A 21306-nucleotide genomic window follows, 5' to 3' on the forward strand; every position below is an offset into this window, starting at 1 on the left:
TTGATCTTCTGCTCTTCTGTCAGTTTGCTGAGAATGATGGTTTCCAGGTTCATCCATGTCCCTACAAAGGACCCAAACTCATTGTTTTTGATGGCTGCATAATATTCCATGGTGTATATGTGCCTGGAACCAACCTAAATGCCCATAACTGTTCTTAATGGTATCTAGAAGGGTAAAGTCTTTTCTTAAGATTTTCAATTTACTTTTCTCAGATTCATCAGAGGAATTGCTATCTATGTGTTATAGCTTTAGGAAATACATTTCTTAAATAAGAAGACTTGAAAATCAAAATTATTCCTGATTTATAGACTGCAGAATAGATGTTGTTTTAGCAGGTATGAAAGCAACGTTAATGTCCTTGTACATTTCCCTCATCTCTTGGGTAACTAGATGCATCGTTAGTGAACAGTAGTATTTTGAAAGGAATTTTTTTTTTTTTCTGATTAGTAAGTCTTAACAGCCAGCTTAAAATATTCAGGAAACAATGCTATAAACAGATGTGGTGTCATGCATGTCTTGTTTTTCCATTTATAGAGTACAGGTATAGCAGATGTAACATACGTGCTCTGGGATTTCCAAAATGCTAAATGATCACTGATTTCAGCTTAAAGTCATCAAGCTACATTAGTCCTGAACAGGAGAGGGAGCCTGTTTTTAAGCATTGAAAGCAAACATTGGCTTTACCTCTCTACCTATGTAAGTCGTAGATGACATTTTCTCTCAATAGAAAGCTGTTTTATCTACATAAAAATTTTACTAGTTAGTATAGCCACCTTTGTTAGTGATCTTAGCTAGATATTTTGGATACCTTGCTGGGGCTTCTACATTAGCAATTGCTGCCTCACTTTGCACTTTTATGTTATAGAGATGGCTTCTTTCCTTAAACCTCATGAACCAAACTTTGCTAGCTTCTAACTTTTCTTCTGCAGCTTCCTCACCTCTCCTAGCCTGCATAGAATTTTTGATTAAGTTTACCATTTTATATGGGCATAGTTCATGACACCCCAAACAATTACAATAGTAACATCAGAGAAGCTGATTACAGAACACCGTAACAGATACAATAATAAAGACAAAGTTTGAAATATTGTGAGAATTATGAAACTATGACACGGATAGGAAATGAGCACATGCTACTGGAAAAATGGCACCAATAGACTTGCTTGATGCAGGGTTGCTGCAAACTTGCAATTTGTAAAAAATATAGTATCTGCAAAGCATAATAAAGTGAAACACACAAAAAATGAGATATCCCTAAATTCCAGAGACTACATCACACATATTAATCACTTAATGTGATTGATCAAAAGCTACAGTCCTACATGTTTGATGATTGTTTGACTAAATTGAATATGGTAATTTTTTTCTAGTTAGATGGAATCTGGATAAATCTATTACATAATATTCTAATGCTATAGGGCTTATGAATGATAAAGCATACATTACACCTTACATTTAGATAAAATTTTGAATTTCTAATCTGGCCATTTTTATATACATTTTGTTTTAGTCAAAATTTGTCACTTAAAATGTTTTGGGGCATTGTATGTTTTCTGTACATAATTAGCTTTAAATGGTGTAACACTGATTAAAGTAGAAGTCATAGTCTGCACATGAGTATCACTAATTTTTTAAAATAACTGTAATCTCTAATAAGTTAAGCTTCTTTTAACTTAAACTTTTTTTTACACGTAGGGACAAAATAAGGTAATTCTTGAGGAAGATGATAAGATTATGTATTACTGTGGCTGTATTTTCTGAGTTAGAAAATCATTATGTGAAATGTTACCCAGTGAGATCAGGTTTCAAGTTTTCAGCACAACCCTAACTGACTTGGGCTTGGCTAACTGTAAAGCATTTATAGTCAAGCATCCAGGCATCTGATATTGCAGCCACAGTTGAGTATTTGTGGTTCATTGTGAAATATCCCCTGTTACTTTTTTCATGATTTGAAAAGTAGAAGTCAAGCCTCACAAGAAATTCAGACTGTCATGTGTGCCTCTGTGTGTGTGTTTGTGTGTGTGTGTGTGTATGTATATATATGCATATGCGTGTGCACTCACGTTTCTAGTAGTTATCAGATTGCTGGTATGAGATTGGATTGCTGAGGGGGAAGGAAATACTTTTTATACAGAATGCCTCACAGTAATGCAGTAAGTTTGGAAGAGGACTCTTAATCACTATTAAGTCTGGACTTAATAGTGATTGTCTTAGCTTAAGCTGCCATAACAGAATACCGTAAAGTGGGTGGCTTAAATAACAAAAATCTATTTTCTCACAGTTCTGGAAGACAGAAAGTCCAGATTAAAACTGGCAGTATCCCTTTCTGGTGAGGGCTTTCTTCCTGACTTGTAGCTGGCTGCCTTCTTGCTGTGTCATCACATTGGCCTTTCTTCCATATGTCTGCACAGAGACACAGCAAGCTGTTTACAGTCTCTTTTTACAAGGACATCAATCCTATTGGATTAGGGCCCCATCCTTATGACCTCATTTATCCTTAATTACTTCATTAGAGGGCCCATCTTCAAATGCAGATACACTGAGGGTTAAGGTTTCAACATATGAATTTTGAAAGCACAAAAACATTCAGTCCGTAACAGTGATTCAGAATTTGGAACATCTCTAGAATTCAGAGTATAACATGAGAATATTTCTATAATTTTATTGATCTGATTCATTTTGGAAGTTATTTATAACAACATGCTTCACACAGTAACATGCTTCTATTTTTGCCTACTACTCCTATGTGTTTTCATATGCCATTCCTAATATATAAACCAATAAAATTGACTTAAGAAGTTTTGTGTTCAGATATTGGCCGGGTGCAGTGGACCCTGCCTGTAATCACATTACTTTGGGAGGCCGAGGTGGTGTATTGCCTAAGGTCAGGAGTTCGAGACCTCGAGACCAGCCTGGCCAACATGGTGAAACCCTATCTCTACTAAAAATACAAAAATTAGCTGGACTTGGTGGCCTGCACCTATAATCCCAGCTACTTGGGAAGCAGAGGCAGGAATTGCTTGAACCTGGGAGGTGGAGGTTGCAGTGAGCCAAGATCACACCACTGCACTCCAGCCTGGGCAAAAGAGCGAGATTCCATCTCAAAAACCAAACCAAAACAAAACAAAAAACCAAACATAATGTGTATATTCACATAATATAAACTTACTTGGCTTTTATTTGAAGCCTTTGGTAAAAATAGCTGTGGTAGCTGCAAATGTATTGATGCCTCAAGGCATCAATAACCACTAAGCTATGCAATTATAGCTACAAAATGGCCATTTCTTAATATATCTTTATATGCTGTCAAGCTTTCTGTCTTCATTCTTCCAAATAATTGAGCAAAAAAGGTAATTTCAGTGATTTCAGCTTTATCAAGATCTAGGTATAATTTACTCCAGAAACATTGAACGCTTTATAAATATTTTGGTGCAGAAATAGAACCCAAAATGGATATAAAATTACATTGTGTGTGAATCTTTCCAAGTATCCTATGCAGGTAAAAATCTTTGAGGAGGAATAGGCGTTTAACTGGGATGATTTTATTTAATTTTTTTTCTAAGTGGTGGTTCTACTCTTCATCTCTTATTTCAATGCTTGTGCTCTTAATTGCCACATGCCTAAATGATTTTAGTTTTGCTTCATTGTTTTTAACTTGACAACATAATTCAAATGCAAAACAGCTGATATGCTGACATGGGGACTTCTTTTTATAGTTGATTTGTTTTTGGAAGGAATAAAAATTATATTTTTGTTGAGCCAGGTTTTCTAAAAGCAATAGTACATAATTCCTAAAAACAAGTCTTAGTTCTTTTAGGACAATGAAAAAACTATCCTATGCCTTGTCACGCACCCACGCAAGAATGAAATTGATAATTGTTGATTGGAGTTATAACTGAAACCCAGGTCATTATACTATTGACTTTCTTTTTAAAAATAAGTTAACACCTGTGCTGGTGCAGTGCAAGATTTCTATATGATCTCTGGACTCTCTGTAGTCTGCTAGTAATTATCTCTTGGGCCTGTTCTCGGTACTTGGGTATTTATAGCAGGGTGGTTAGTTATCAAATTAGAGAAACATCAGAGAAGTTAGAGGACGTCAGAGAAATTAAGATGAAGTTGTGGAGATGTAGATATTCCTGAAAGTTACTCAACTAAATACCTACTGAGTGCCTACTCACTGTTTACTGTGTAAGATCCTGAGAACTTTCTGGAAATTTTAAGGCATATGTTCATTCCATTAGCATTTATTCAGCACATACTGTGTTTTTGAGACTATAGAATTTGTGGGGTTTAATAGATGAATAAAATACCATTTCTGCTTTTGAGGATTTCAGTGTGGTTTCAGACCATTTTCTGTGTTATTTAATAAGGTCTTTCAGCCTCCTCTGTGAAGCATTTCTTAAGCCTCATACTTAATGTTATTTTTTAATTTTAAAGTTGAGAATTTTTAAATTCTGTCTTGAATTGTCCACACATGTGTGATATTCCTACATGTTAAAAAGTGTTGTCTTTCCAACACAAATATAAGCTCTTTAAGGTGAGGAACTCATACCTTTGTACCATTAATTTTCTTGGCATAGTGCCAGAATGCTGTTTTTTATGTAGTGTGTCAAGAATGTTAATAAATAGGGAAATAATAATAAAAATAACACTTAACATCTATTGATCCTTTACATTAGTCTTAATGCCAAGGGCTTTACATAAATTATCTTGAAACAAAAGATTTGAGGTGAGTAGATACTATAGTTCCCATTTTACTGGTAAAGAATCAGAGGCAGATAAGGGTAAGTACTTGAAAAAGTCCATTGAGCTAGAAAAGGATAAACCTGGGATTTGATGTCTGACTTAGAGCCAGTTGTTCTTAACCTTTTTAAACATTTGTAGCCTGAGTTTAATAAAACTGATTTTAAAAAGTATTGGTTATAAGATTCTATCGAGTAAACACTCCACCATTGCTGTTGGCAGCTTTTCTGCCTGATTGTTGCAATCTTATATGATTACTCACCAAAATGAAAGTCTGGCTTATAGACAGGTATGTTGAAACTCTTTCAGTTTATAGCCTACTTATAAATAGTTTTGAAGAGCGAAAAAAACCATTTCCAACCCACTTAACATTTGGAGGATGCAAAACCTCACACTATTTTGCTTGTCCAACATGAGGAGGATGATTTTGAGTAAAGATTTGGGCTAATGAACAGCAGCATGACATATTTTAAATGTAACTCTGTACTGTTTGTTTTAGAAGATGGTCCCATGAGGGCGGGAAACATACCATGGGTAATGGGAGAACTAAAGACTTCATGAGACTCTCAGTGTTCTGTTGTTGATCTTGGACTTATAGATTGAAATTCTTACTTGTCGCTAACTATTATTAGTCAAATCATAATTGCCAACACAATGTAGATAATCCAAAAGGTAATTTTAGAGGGTGGCAATTTCTACACTTCGGGAAACAATGGCATGAAAATAGATGAGCTTGTCCTACCTCCACCATATTTAGGTGGAGGTAGAGGGAGGCTAAGTTGTTAACATTGTTTTTCCTTTCGAGATACATGTCTAGGGAAAGAAGAAGAGGCCTGAATGAATACCTCAGTATAGTTTGAGAAGCAGCATGACTGCATCCTTTAGGAAGTGTTCTTAAGCAGAGAATAGAGATAATTTACTGTTATATGTAATATTTATCATAATCACTTGTTCATCCACCCTCCTGTCACCCATGTATTATGCTCCCACTGGGAGGTATGAAAACATCACTCTTTCCTTTTTCATTTTCATTTTTACAAATGACATGTGCATAATTGCCGAGCAGAGCATGTTTCAGGCCACTGTGGCTATCTTGAATTCATAATGTAGTTCTTCTCTAGTATGTCTGCATGAAATAAAACAATTTGTGTAATGATTATTATTCAGTTTGCTGCTTAATTTGTGTTCATCGAAGATGACCTGCGGGTTGCTAGAAATAGAAAAATGGCATTAATTAAGATTTGTTGGAAAAGGTTGTTGTCAGTGAGGTAGTTTAAAGAATAACTCAGATCTTAATTTCTTAAATGTTAGGATTAGCAAGGCTCACTTTGGAAGTCGTCTCTCCCACTCTCCCCTGCTACAAGAAGGGGTGTGCTGAACAGGAATACAGGGAGTGCTAGTAAAGGAATTGCCAAAGGTTTTACTGCTCACTCTGTTTTTATTTAACTTTTTGAAATTTTAACTTGATTGACAAGAATTATTTATTATTTTTTAATTCTGTTTTTTTCTTATTGTATTACCAAAAGTAAGTCAGCCAGTTATAATTGAATTCCCAAAGTTTTATAACTTACTTTGTATGGTAGGTAGAGTGGTAAAATCTCTCCTTTTCTCATACGAAGGTGATGAGGGATTGTGAAACAGTCTATCAAACATTTTGAGTAACTTGGAGCAGATAATTATCTAAACTTTTAAATCTGGTCTTCTCTGTACTCAACTTCCAACCATCTAGTTTCCCCAGCAATTTCTAGTCTTTATTAAAAGTGTACCTTTGTGATTAGAGAGTAGGGGGACGTGTAATTTTTAATAGCTAAGGAGTTGTGTCCTTCGGTAAAAAGGAGGCCAAGACTAGTTTCCACATGGACCATTTACTGTTGTTATTACTGTCCCAATTTTAAACCATGTTTGTGAGAATTGATTTGAAACCAAGTGTCCTCTTCAAAGCAGATCATTCGAAACAGCCTCTACCACATTAGGATGCAAACTAAAATGTGAATGAGGTTTTTCTCAGCTTTATATTTTGTTTCTGCTCAGAACTTTGCAGATCATATAGTCTTAGACTTTTGTTTCACAGATCAATAAACTAAGGCTTAGAAAAGGTAACTGAGTTGTTCACAACAATAGGGCCAGTGAATATTTGACTCATCTTTAAACTTAAAGGAGGCTGATTATTTCGGAAATTAAGAAGAATGTACAAAAGTATATTCAAAAGTAAGTGAAGGTTGAACCCTGTGTAAAGAAAGATCAATGTTCTGTTCTTAGGTACTATTGAAATGGAACTATTGAATTAGTTCTTAGGTACTATTCAGTGGGTTTGGCCATTGAAAGGAATGGCAGAAACTGCAATTACTTTTGCATCTACCTAATAGTAAATAGTTGTAAAACTGTTGGTAGGAGTTAGGGATGCAAGAGAGATTGTAATGTAATTTATACTTCAAATAGTGATCTAAGATTTTTGATTCTGGTCTCATTGGCTTCTTGTTGCCATCAAGACCTAACCCAAAGGAAAACTGTGAAAAGAACAAGGAAGGGAATGTGGCTGCCTCAGATTCCCACCATGGGTTGATGGAGAGAGGCATTGAGCTCAGTAAGGCATGGTGAGCCAATGAAGACCTCACAGGGAGAAATCATTCAATAGACTGCTTTTTTCCGGTCTTTCTTTGGAATGCATGTAAGTATGGGATATGTGAGGCAGGGGCCAATAGATTTGTCTGTAGACAATGTGGTTAAGAGAGTTTGTCTAACACCTATTCTCTTTTCACATTTTCCCTATGGACTTACAGCCCACGTTGTTTCTTTGCTTACATTATGTTTTATGTTTTCTGATTGAATTTTCCTTCTGTTCTCTATAAAAAACAAAATGGATAGCAATTATATTTAAATATAGTCACAGTAAAATATTACTGTCTGAAAAGTCCAATTAGTAAATGAAAACATTGTCAACTAATGTGAAGCCACAGTAAAAATCAAGTTTTCATTTGCTGATTATTTTTTTCTGGTATTAGTAACATTTAGATTTTTTTCATCAATAGATCTTTAGTGTATCAAATGCAGTATATGATATATGTAATGATTATTTTACTGATTAAAAGTGTTAAATCCAGTATAATTCAGAGCTATCAAATACTCTGTGTAATTAATTCACTATATGTTGTCTTATTCATCACATGTGAAATGATGATATTGATCCCTGATCTTCCTACTGTCTAGAATATGGCATATTGATAGGTAGACTAAATTTAAAAAATGAATTTGATAGTCTGTTATAAGTGTGTGCTGCTGATTTTATTAAACCCTTTGCAGTTAATTTAAATATTTTCAGATTGTTTTTCTTAGATTTGGAGAATTGAGATCCAAGAAATTAGATATTTACTTTATAGCACAATCTATTCTATAAGCTGATGTGTAAGTTTGCATGGGTATCATGGAGTCCCAAAGTTTAAGTGACATAATCAGATAGAAGTTCACTTTGCATGTTGCAGTCTGAAGGTGGGTAGTCCTAGGAGTTATGAGATAGCTGTGTTACCCCAGGATATCAAGGAAGCTAGGTCCTTCTGTCTTGTTGCTTTTCTATCTCAAGGATTTTGTTCTTATCTCAGTGGTCTGAGCTAGCTTGCAGCTGGAAGAAGGGGCACACATAGTCCCTTTAAAGACATGTTCTCAAAGTTGAATAAACAGTTCTCCTCATGCCCCATTGGTCAGACATAACACTTGCACTGAGCTGAAAAGGAAGCAAGAGAATAAATCTTTATTTGAGGAGGCATGTTCCAAGATAAAAGGTGGAGCGTCTTAACTGTAGGGAAGGGTCTTTCTTGGTGAACAACCACCAGCCTCTGCCATATCTATTTTTTCATTAAATCTTGTGGGCTTGATTTATACTAAAGATGTATTATCACTTTTTACATCTGAAAAACATTGTATAGTTTACACCGACATTCCTTATACTTGTAGTTCTCTCTGACACTGTTCAGCCTGTAATGACCTTCACCAATTTTTGCTCTCCACCCTTACCTTCAAGGCCTAATTCAGATGTCACATACCACCTCCTTGTGAATAATTCTTTCACTCTTTTAGCTTCAGTTCATCACTTTATCCTTGCAGTTTCATTTTAACATAATATGTATGTTCTTCTGTTGCAGTATCTAATATAGACTTGTGATATTTTCAGATCGAATGAATGGAAATTTGAATTCTAGCTCTGTTTCTGCTTTGAATATAATGGGTTGTCTTGGATAAATCACTTAGACCATTTTTCTTTTCTTTCCAGTAAAACGGGAAATCACAATTCTTGCATTAAGATGCTATTATAAAAATAAAATAATTTGCAAAAACTTGAAAAATTTTCTGTCAATTGTAAGATATTTATGAGATGTCACTGTTTGCTGCCATTGTTAGAAATTTGGAGAGAGCTAATCAAGATAGAATGAAATCCAATTTATATTCTAAGGTATTTTACAATGGTATTTTGGCATGCTGGTGCCAAATGCTTTATGTTTCTATAAGAAATATTATAATAACATCTAATTTTTATCTTTTATCTAAAATTTCATCAGTAGTTAGAAAAGGAAGTCTAGTTAGTGTTCTTTATTCAGATTCCATGACAAGATATAAAACCATTATTACTTAATGAAGCAGAGCCTGAATGGTTTTTAATATATATAAATAACTAATGTTGGGGCCAGGTGTGCTGGCTTATTCTTGTACTCCGAGCACATCGGGAGGCCATGGCAGAAGGATCACTTGAGGCCAGGAGTTTAAGATTATGCATGTATAGACTATGTAGGGAAATATAGTAAGACCCCCTTCTGTATAAAATAAAAAAATCAGCCAAGTGTGATGGTGTATACCTGTGATTCTAGCTACTTGGGAGACTGAGGTAACAGGATTGCTTGAGCCCAGGAGATTGAAGCTGCAGTAAACTGTGATTGTGCTACTGCACTCCAGTCTGGGTGACAGAGTGAGGCTATGTCTCAAATAAAAAACAACACAAAACAAACTAATGTTGGGACTCCAATATCAGTGTACTTTCCTGATGTACACTCTACCTGTAAGTAAATTATCCTTTATTAAATGAGATGCTTTCATGTAAGGTTTTAATGTTACAGTGAAAAAAAAATTGCCCTCTGAGTTACAAGTGATGAATTGTAACTTAGATCTTACTTGTAACTCAGAGGACCATTTTTTTTTTCGTTGTAACATTAAAACTTTAGCAACTTTTACCCATTTATATTTCCTAATTTGCCATGTTTGGTATAGTGACAGTTATTCACAATTAATCCTAATTTATTTAACATCTTAGTGCTCAGGTTTTTTTTTTTTGTTGCATTTTTTGGGGGGCAAGTGGTGTATTTCTTTGGCTCCTTTCATACTTAGGCCACTTCAGCCTTCTGAATGTATAACATTGATGTAGAATTTCCTTTGCTTTCCCACCTTCCAAACTCATAAGTGTTAACAGTAGTATTCTGACAGTACTTCTCTGCCCACTGTCTGATGGGTATGTTTTTTGGGGGAAAGTGATGTGTCTTAAAGTCCAGTCCTGTATCTGCACCATCATACAAATTTTGTTTGAAATGTGATTATGAAGCTTCATATACACAAAATGAAAATTTGGGGGAGAGACTTTAGGAAACAAAACCAATTTTCTATCTCTTAGTAGGTACATATATATGTAGGAAATAAATCTTTGGAAAATCTGTGTCACCATTTGCACGCTTCCGTCTTTGAGATCCTCAGTTTAATATTTATTGAACATTCATTGTATGCTAGGATTTTCCCATTATACTGAAATAGTTTGCTGCCTATTAAACTAAATGCAGCATAGGAAATATTTAGCTGTGAATAGTAATTTGGTTTCCGAGATTCTTGTAAATTGCACATACATACACTAATGCTTTAGCCTCTGTTGGTTATTAGGATCACTGCCATCCTAATACTCATTTATCATTTAAGATACACATTGTTAGTGCTCCTGGGAAACTTTCCCCAAAGAAATATGGTTTCTTCTTTAGTATCCCTTGAGGAACTTCTAGAGTATCATTATTGTTGTTTTTTAAATAAGTCTTTCTCTCAACTAGACTATGAATTCCAATATAGCTGGTGGCATACCTTACTCATCTGCAGGTCCTGTATGATTCCTAAATCATAGTGGCCATCACAGCAAATGTTCATTTGACTGAACATATATTACTCAGACACCTTTAGTCAATATCTGTGTAAGGAATGGTTTGAGAAGATTCTTTTACTTGCCTGTGGTTGGAACCTCAGGTTATGCAACAAGAGATCAGTATGTCAACCATGAGAATTTAAAATTTTAAGAAGAAAACTACTTCATATTACTAAGTAACCAAGTGAACTCTTACCTTTGAAAGTAATATTTACTGTGTTTTATGCCTAGGTGAGTCAATTCTTTGCATTATCCTTAGTGAGAAACATGTTATTCTTTATCAGATAATAGTGAAGTTAGTGAAGAGTGTCTAGGAAAACATAATCAGTGTTATGTTTGCCATAAATCTCAGGTCCAAATCTGTCTAAAAGGTTTCTAGGTATTTTACATCAGCAGAATAATTGACATAGCAACCAAAATATAAACCAAGTAGGTAGGAGAGGCAATACACCAACTGGATATTCCCAAGTTTTCTTTAATATAGGTAGAAAATAATCGACAAGGATGGAATGGGTCTGGCCAGTAGAGCAAGTTAAATGGAGATAAGAAGACAGAATTCTGTTAACCTTGAATGCAGTTGTATATGATGAGAAGTTTTATGGATAGCAGTTTGACTCAAAAATAATTTAGGGTAAGTACATAGAAAATCATGCTGCAGTGAATCAACTCAATTTTGTTTTAGATGTATTCTGGAACTAGAAGAAGGTAGTAAAATTTGGCACTGGACTGAAAGTTCCGGTTTTCACTATTATACCACTTTAGGTGAAGGGGACAAGCAAAGAGGAAGTAGTCTTCAATGTTATAATAATGGACCCAAGGGGAAAAAAGAACAGTGAATTTTCTGGTTCAACTTCACATACTCTATGTAATATCTATTACTTTGTTTCTGAAACCCTATTCATTAAAGAGTTAGAAGGAAAACTGAAATTCTTTTAGTTCGTTTGAATTCTTTTTGCTTTTTATGTATGATAGCTCTTGGAGCTCCATTGATCATTAAAAAAAAAAAAATCTTACAATTTCAAGTTGTTGTTCCTTCTAAGGTTCCTGGCCCTGCTCCATTATAAGCAGGTGCAATCAGTCTAGAGCTCTTTGTTTAGGAGAAAGTCAGATAATGCTGTCAAGGTGATGGCAGTTAGGATTATGGAAGTGGTGGGATTCAGGAGGAGTCAAGGCACATTTGGTAATACCAAACAGATCTTCAGGAGTTAATCTGGCATTGCTATTCTATCTGCTGAAAGAGTCAAGGCTTTTTTTTTTTTTTTCCTCTTTCTCTCTTTTAAATACTTGATTCTGTCCACCCTGTTTAGAAGATTAGCCTTGGAAACCAATATTGTGTTTTCTCTCTTCCCTTTAGGACAAACTATTTTCCATTTGGGATCACCTCAACTACCTTAACAGGCAGCACCAGGTCTTCATGTGCCTTCAGTTTACCTTCTGCTATGGAAAGGATCTTTCCTTGAATGTTCATATTTTCATCTTGAGAAGGCAATATATATAGGATTGGTTAAGCAGCTGTAAATAAATATGACAAATTAGAAGAGTGGTTTGTGGGAGTTTTACTATATATACACATATATAATATTTTCCAGTCTGGTTTCAGACCCCGGCATGGCTTGGAGACAGCGTTGGTGTGTATGAAGGATCTTCCTCCAATGAAGGATTTGGGACAACTTTCCATGATGATTATATTAGAGCCTCAGCTGCTTTCGTGTTGGTCATGAGGTGATGCTGAACCGAATGCTTGAACTAGCAGGAGTGGCTGGGATTACATTGGAGTGGTTCCGTTCATTCCTTCCGGGTAGGTACCAGCTAGTGATGTTGGGTGAAAATGGACATTGAGGGTCTTCCCGTATGGAACCCCATAAGAGTCACTCATTCCCCTGCCATATAGCGGGCATGAGAGGACAAATGGACATCTGAAGGCCAGGCAGTGCGATCTGAATGACTGGGTAGAAGGTTATGAGAGTGATCCTGAGATTGGTGTCGCTCACATATGTTATTTCCGTTTTGTCAGTGTGACAGTGCAGACTAGAATGGAAAGTGAGAAAGTGAATTGTTGGAAAGTGAAAATTTGAGAGGCTCTGGTGTGCCTTCTAATTTTTGTCTGAATTACAATTTGTGTAAACTTTGGCCATATTTTAACCACGAATTTATCTAAAAATGAAAATTCTATGTAATATTAGATAGAAATGTTTTATTTTCCTTTCTTGTAAATATCCAGTGCTTTTTCCCTGTGAACATTGACTGCATCTCCATGATCTTTCTTGCTGAAGTTGTAGTCTTCTTGTTCACTCTTTTGCTTGGGACCCATTTAAGCAAAGTAGCATGATGACATTAATAAATATTCTTGAGGCTGATTTTTCCCAGCGACTCTTTTATCTTCACTGGAAGCACTTCATTATTCTGACTTTGTTTTACTAAGAATCAAATTGGGTTGCAGTTTTAAGGAATTTTGCAGCATAAATACTGCCTCTACTTTGCCTTAAACTGCTCATGCATTTTAAATTTTTGCAAGGAATATACTAGAGTTTCTCCAATTTTGAACATGTTCCTTGGAAATGTGGTGGTGCTTCTTGGTTATTTATTTATATAATATGATTTCAGTATTTTCCTTTAGAGTAATGAAAAGCTTGTTGAGTGTTGAACATGGAAGAAGTTTATGAGGTCTAAGAGTAGAATACAGGTAAAGAACTGAAAAGAAAACACAGATATATGTGTCTGTAAATATCATTAGAACTGTCTGTTGAATATCATTTTGGCAAAAGGGCAGGAAACTAACATTTTTGTCGTAACTGATCAATGCCAGGCACTTAGCCAAGCAGTTTCTACTTTTTAGCTCATTTATTCCTTACAGTAACATTGAGAAGTGGATGGTGTTTCTTCATATTACAGGCGAGGAAATTGGTGCTGAGAGAAGCCAGGTATCTTGCCTAACTTCACACAGTGATAAGTGGAAAGACCTGGTATTTGAGCCTGGTTCTTGCTCATTCCAAAGCTCAGTATTTCCATCACTGTGAGCCACAGGCAAGTGTTAGACTTGAAGAGGTGTCTAGAGAAAAGATTTTGAAAGGAGGAATAAAATGATGATTAGGAGACATGAACAAGGAGGAAATGAGAGACATAGGAATATACTAGGATAATGTTTATTTTGAAAAATTTCAGAGTTTTCCTTATACTTAGTTTGAAAAACCAAGAAAAGGAATAATTTTAAGATTATCAAAGGAACAGGTTTAGACTTCTGGATTTTCTGTCATTGTTCTGACATTTCTTCACTCTCTGTGTTGAAAATGAAGTAATGATACACCCAATATTGGATCCTGGAACCCTACTCTAAGGATCTGTGCATGGAAGGCAATCAGGTAGTTAGTAATTAACTGTTGGAGGAAAGACAGCAGTTGAAGGCAAATATCAGGTGTTTACTGTTTATAAAAGCTTTTTTGCTTTTAATATGTCTGCAAAATTTTTCTATGTGGAACATGGCTTACCACTACTTTTAAGTATAACATGGTATATATGACAGAGATGTGGTGAATTCTTGTGTTCTACTCAGAGTAACTTGTCTGGATTTCAGTAAATAGTTGTTTTCATCTTTGGATGAAGTTTGAATTAATATTAGTTTTCATTTTTATATTGATGATAGTTGTCTTTCATCATCACAATAGATTTATTTGAGTTGTAGCCAGAGAGAATGTTGTTTCTGTGCTTATAAACCCATGTTAATGCTAGAAAGGTTAAAGCTGTTACTGTTATCCTAACTTGTTGTCATTACTAATTGTTACTGGTACATTAGAAAACAATCCCCCCACATCCAAAAAGAAGTAAGTCCTTTACCTGTAATGATTTTCAATGTCAATGCTATATTTTATCTACTGTCAACTCCTGAAGTAACATTTATAATTGAATTCAGCACCTTAAGATTTCCTGACTTAGTTTTAGTGAAATATTGATTTCATGAAATTAGGTGGCAGGTGTATCCAGGAACTATTTCCTGAAAGCTTTAAGTGGCAATTTAAAAGACCAAGAACATTAATTCAAGCTAAATGAGTTGGTTGGAGTTGTGCTTACTTAAATAAGATGCTTGCCAAGTGGCCAGAAGCTGTGATATCCCAAGTTATGTTTTTAGGAAACTTGAAAAATGAAGGGAAACAGAAGAATACTTCTTTTGTTACATAGACATCGGTAGTTCTCTGTAATTTTAGCAATGGTTTATCAGTTACCATTTAGTTGGTTGATTAAATAAGGGCCCAGATTTAAAATAATTTTTTCTTGAACTATTACCTTGGCTTTTCAATTCTCTTTTCTACTCCGATTACATTTACATATTCTCCTTTTTTGTGATTGGAATTGTTCTCTGGAGAGTCTCTGTGTGTCTGGTTGGAACATTGATATTGCTGTCAAATAATGCACAGGAAATCTTATTTTGTTTAAGGATACATTTCTCCTCATGGGTAATCAAAATGCACTTTTTTTCCTAAGGAAGATATTTATTTCTATAAAACAAATGTAATATTTATATAACTGATTAGTAGCATTGCTTGTGGAATTTATTAATATGTATGCATAATTTTATAGTTTTAAAAAACTATTAGCCTGCAACATTATTATTTATTCTCTTTAAACACATTGATCCTAGTTCTCTTGGCCTTTATTTTACTGGTTTTAATGTATGGAAGAAGAGTGTTAATATTGGCTTGTAGGCAAATATAAGCATTTCTGTGACTCCCACCCCCTGCTCTGAACTTATGTTTCTCAAAAATCATATTTCCCTGAGGGTGAAATTAAAACAAGGACTAGGTATATTGAATTTCTTTTAGGCTTACTACTGGATTCTTAATATGTATTTTTATGTGTCACATGGTAAGTTTGGGGAAGGGAAGGGTGTTTAAATTCACTGCTCTTTCTATTTATACTTCCTTTCCAAAGCCACTTGTTTCCATAAGAGGTCTTAACTTTGAAATTAGTCCTTTTGTAAAGTTTGTTTTTACTTCCTAATTCTATCTACGTTTATATATATATATATATATATATGTATGTATTTCACACTATGCTAAATAACTATGATGTTTGAATTTCACAGAACTTACAGTTTACTGCAGAAACCTATTGCTTTTTTCTAGAAAGCTATGTTTTAAAAAATATCTTTATATAGTGGCACTTTTAATCAAAATGGAAGACCACCAGTGGAGAAAGTACCCTGAGACTAGGTAGATAAAGAAAGACGAGGAGGAGAGCGGAGAAAGAAGCTAAATTGAATTGGCACTTGTCTTTTGGTATGAATGCCAGTCTTAACACTAGTGGTTGGGTTAGTTATTTTTAGACATTTCCTTTATCAAACATTTAAAGGTAAAATTTTTCCCATAGCCAGCAAAACTCTGAGCTGAATCCTTTTGACATTCTGCTGATCAAGGAATTTCAGATGAGTAGTACCAGAATTTTTTGGAGAGAAGGGTAGGAGGATGAATAAAAAATTAGGTAATGAACAAGGAAACTCTGCCATTTTTCTTTCTGAACCATAGAAAGCAATTATAAATGATAATTTTTTCTTCAACATGTAATATGCTGGTTGTGTTTTGTGTTGAGAAATACAGACACAATGAAAAATGTAAATATGAAAAGTCATTACCATTGGAAAAAAATTAGAAAAATTTAAATGTAACATTTAACTCAACCTTTGACAGGAAAATAACTTTTCAAAGTTAGAAGCTGTAAAAATAAACCACAAAGGAAAAGATGGAGCTAACTGGCTGCATAACATTTTACATGTCTGCATATGAAAAACAAAACATTAAGTCACAAACCATGGAGAAAATACTTTTAGTTCATATGCTAGAGGTATTATATAAAGAAATTATTAAAACAACAAGAAAAAATATGACCCTCTAGCGTGATGGTCAAAGGACATGAACAGAAGAGGAGCTCCAATGCATAAAACTAAGGAATAAACAAATATGTGGATAATCATTCAGTCTTACCAATAATCCTGAAAATCCAAGTTAAAGGAACCCTTGAGAATTGTTGTTTAGTTCACCTAATAAGTTAATCAGTCCTTGCACTTAATTCTTGACTCCAGGTAATGCATCTTGCTTATATACTGCTGGTGAAAATGTAAACCAAAACAATTTATTGAAAAGTCAGTTGGCGTTATTCACAAAGGTCATTAAATAACCCATACCTTGTGAATTAATAATGCCACTCTACAAACCTAATATAAAGTATTCTTGATCATTAGAAAAGAATGTTATACACATTAAGATATTCATATCAGTGCTATTTTAATTGTAATTAAAGGACAATTTAAATGTTCACTGCCGACATCAGTGGCTCAGAAACTTGGTCGCACATTTAAATCATTTGGAATGATTTAAGAAAATGCTGACACCTCAGCCCCACCCAGAGATTTGCATTTAATAAATGTGAAGTTGGCCCTGAATATGCATTTTTAAAAATTTCCCTAAAATTCCAATATACAGCCAGGTTGAAGATCACTAACTTGAAACAAGCTGACAGAATATTTAAAACCCTTTGATGTGACATTTATGATGGTTTTGTAGTAGTATGTAAAAGGATATAATAAAGTGAATACTGTTATTCAACATTTAAAGAAATTATAATTTTAAAATGGAAACAATGAGCCTGGAAGAAAGTTTACAAAGGGCTTAGAGTTATGTTTAGGAGTTGGTATTTTAGGTGATTTTTGTCATCTTTTCTTCAATTTGCAGATGTTTAGTAATATTCTTGTATTACAAAGAAAAAACTGTATATAAAGGAACTATTTCTTCTGGCCAGATCTCCTAGATAGCTTCCTACTTATAGGTTATTTCTACCTATGAATAGAGAGATTTATTATGGCTTCTAAAACAGTCATATGCTGATGCTAGGGTATACATCATATTACAATAAAATTCATATAGCAGTTTTTTCCTTTCTTTGATCTTAGTAATATTTTCCCATGTAGTTTTAGTAATGTTGAACTTAGTAATGTTTTCTCATGGAATATAATGAAGTAACATCAGTCGTTTTTCTCTTATTACTCTACAACTATGTCAGTCACTTGTCACCATTTTCTGAATACTCTCTGTATAATGATAGCTCCTCCAGTGTTTATCCTGAACCCCACCATTAATTTTCTGATGCATGTACATATCTGAATTTTGGATGCATACTTTTAAATCACTAAGTCTAGAACTAAATTCATCATACTGTCAAACTAATGTCCTTTGTATTGTCCATCTTAATTATACCACCATTCATCTCTAGTCCCAGAAGAATCCTAAATTTCTTCTCTGTTATCGCACACATTTGGTCAGTGTCTGTCGAAACAACAACAAGAAGCCAGCCTACTGTTTTGTTTCGTTTTTGTTTTTGCATGTGTTTCTTGACTCTCTCCACATTGTTGGCTACCATTAGTTTTCTGGTGAAGCTTGCTCCACCTTCCCTGCAGGCCAGTCCTTCAGGCTTCTAATTGGTCTGTCTTCTAGATGTATCTCAGCTTAAATCTATCCTTGTGTTAATAGATGGACAAGAGCACTTTCCTTGTTAAAGTCCTCTGGGGCTTTCTATCAGCTCCTGCGTAAAGTGAAGCTCTTGGCCATGGCATTTAAACTGTGGAACTATAAACGTTATGCATCATGAAGTGGTGTAGACCTTCCCTCTGGAATCTGAGTCCTATCCTATTCTCTCTTATACTCCCTGCTCTGGGATCATGTTCCTACACACCACATTCAGTTCTATCCATTTGTTCCTCCCTCATGCTGCTGCTCCCACGTGGAATGGCCTCTTCATCTCCACCCCTTGAGTGAATTAGCAAAAATTTAAAGATTGATACTATCCGTCTTTAACTAGTTACTCTCATTAGAAGGTAATTTGAAAGTAGTTATCATTAAAATTTTCAAAGCACCCTTCCAACTGGAAATACAATCTTTTTATCTATTGTAGGGACATAGTTGTACATATACAAAGAGAACTATATATAAAACTTTATTGTAGCACTTTTTTCATAGATAAATGCAAACTAAGTGTTCTGTAATAAGGAAATACTTAAATTATGATATAGTACATATATTTTATAGACTTTTAAGAACATTACATGAATATTAAAAACATTCAGAGCCTTATAAGCTAATTTGCATTTTTGATGTTACTTTTTTGTAATGTCAAATTACATTTATGCCTTATACATCTATCAGTATTTTACTATTTGTGAGCAGAATATACACTTGTAAAAATTCAAATAAGAATTAATAAACTAAAATGTTAAAGCATTAAAAGAATTCTATAGAATATTAAGAGCAAAACATGTCTTCATTTGTATTGAAAATAAATGTGAAAATATAAACCATAAAGTTGAATATATGCATATATGTGAATGTAAATACAAAAAGATCTGGAAGAAATCATGGTTGACATTTAATAGCTATTCATTCTGAGGCAGTGGATGGGATTGAGGGGAGTTGAGAAGGACTTGTACTTTTAACTGGATATAATGATGTACCTTTACACTTTCCATGTAATTATATTAATTTGCTTGCATGAAAACATTAGTTGAATCAACGGAAGAATCTGATAAATTAGAGAAAAGTCATGTTGTGAAGAAAAAAATAACAAACCATTTTCTTCTGTTTTAAAAATATAGCAAAGTACCCACATTCTAGCAAACAGTAGCTGAAATTAGCAGTTGTGGACATGGCATAGTTGCTTCTTTTTCTTTTTTAATAAAGACTGACGCAAAAAGCTGAAGTTGCCTTAATTTCCTCCTCTTTCTCCTCAGAAGCAATGATGTCATAGATTTGCTGTGTATTGTTGTAGTTCGGAATTTTTATTATGAGTCTGTAGGCAAATATATCTAAATCTATAGCTATAACCTATTGAATATTTAAGTTAGTTTATTTTTCCTTTAACTGATAATGTCTTTTTGTGAAAGTATGTGTTTTTCTAGGGTCTGTATCAAAAAGTGGTTTGCTGTTCTGTAGAGCATGCACAATTTTTTAAAAAACTGGATCTTGCCAAATGTCTTTCCGTATTGGTTATATCAGTTTATGCTGTCACTGGAGTATTTAATATTTCCCATTTCTGGATGTCCTCAGCCAACACATGGAATTGTCAGGCTTGAAATTTTGTTTTCTGTAAATGGTAAAATATTAACTTAACAAGCCCCTGAATGTGTTCTGAATGCTCCAATCTGGCAAGGTGCAGTGAAGTGAACACAAACAACCTTTAATAAAGTCAGAGTCCTCAAGGAGCTAGTTGCCATCAAGCAATGTGGTAGTAGACTGCACAGAACTAAATGCTACAATAGTAGCATAGGCTGTAATGCCTTTGGAAGTGCAGAGAGCATCATTGTGGACTGCAGGGGTGATTAGTAGGCTTTCAGAGGTGAAGGTGAGGGGATCTTGACAAATGAGTAGGAAGAGAGGAGAACAGTGGGCATTGAGGAAGAGGGAAATATGCTGAGAGGCAGCCTGATTGGAAAGGACTTTAGAAAGCTAATAGTTAGACTATTACTAATTGCTCTTAAAACCTTTACCAGAAAGGGATTAATAGAGCCTCAAAACACATGTATTTTAAACGTATTATTTTATGGCTGAGTAAATGAGGCCTAGAAAAATAGCTTGTACAAGTTATATAAGCTCCCTCTTTGACGTCAAAGATAAAACTAGTTAGAGACTTATTGGCTTATTTAGCTTAGGCATTCGTCAGATTGATCGTCAACATCACCAGACAACACAGGAGTTCCCATGATCTTTTCTCCCCTTTCTTTCCATGTTTTACTCTCTTTCCTCTGGTAGCTTTATCCCCTGCAGTCGCTGGTCTTGTGGAGACAGAGATAGGCACCAGCTACTCTTTTTTGTGTCTTTATAGCTATGTTATTACTGAAAGATAATTTATGCTCTTTCCTTTTATTTCTGTATCTGTTTTTTTTTTTAAAGCTACTCACACTTCCACCAGCTGGCCAATTTCTGTGACAAAGGAGATAGTTTAATCTGGTTAGCCTTACTGGTGGGGAAATCAATCCTATTTTTTTCGATGCATACACTGGAATTACATCATTAAGAAAGGGAGAATTCCTAAAGGAAAAGAATGCAGGGCATGTGACTATAAGATGGCCGCTGCAGCTTTTTGGTATGTAGAGTCCTTTGCAGACATCATTGCAGCCATGAATTTAAAAAGAATTTTGGTGATGTTCATTGCATGTGTTTTATGTTTACACATCCATGATTGTAACAGCTTTTATTGCAGTGATTCAATTTATTTCAGCAAACAACTTTTGAGTACATTGGTATTGCTTGTCAAGCAATATAAAAATAAATATATCTATCTCCTTTGGAATTTCCAAACTTGTTAGAAATAGTAAGGGCAGGAAAGTTGAAGATGTAAGCAATTTTCAAAGAAAATAAACCATG

At 34.5% G+C, this 21306-nt stretch overlaps 1 protein-coding gene across 1 annotated transcript in view; it reads left to right on the forward strand.

The window, feature by feature from the left end:
• Window positions 1-21306, forward strand: part of ASXL3 (ASXL transcriptional regulator 3) — a 171538-nt gene that overhangs the window by 36944 nt on the left and 113288 nt on the right. Inside the window, 1 exon segment of the mRNA XM_017507138.2 lies at window positions 2295-2297. Within this exon segment, the coding sequence (XP_017362627.1) occupies window positions 2295-2297 (3 nt within the window).

This window comes from Cebus imitator, unplaced genomic scaffold, assembly GCF_001604975.1.
Source record: "Cebus imitator isolate Cc_AM_T3 unplaced genomic scaffold, Cebus_imitator-1.0 Scaffold369, whole genome shotgun sequence".
Lineage (NCBI taxonomy): Eukaryota > Metazoa > Chordata > Mammalia > Primates > Cebidae > Cebus > Cebus imitator.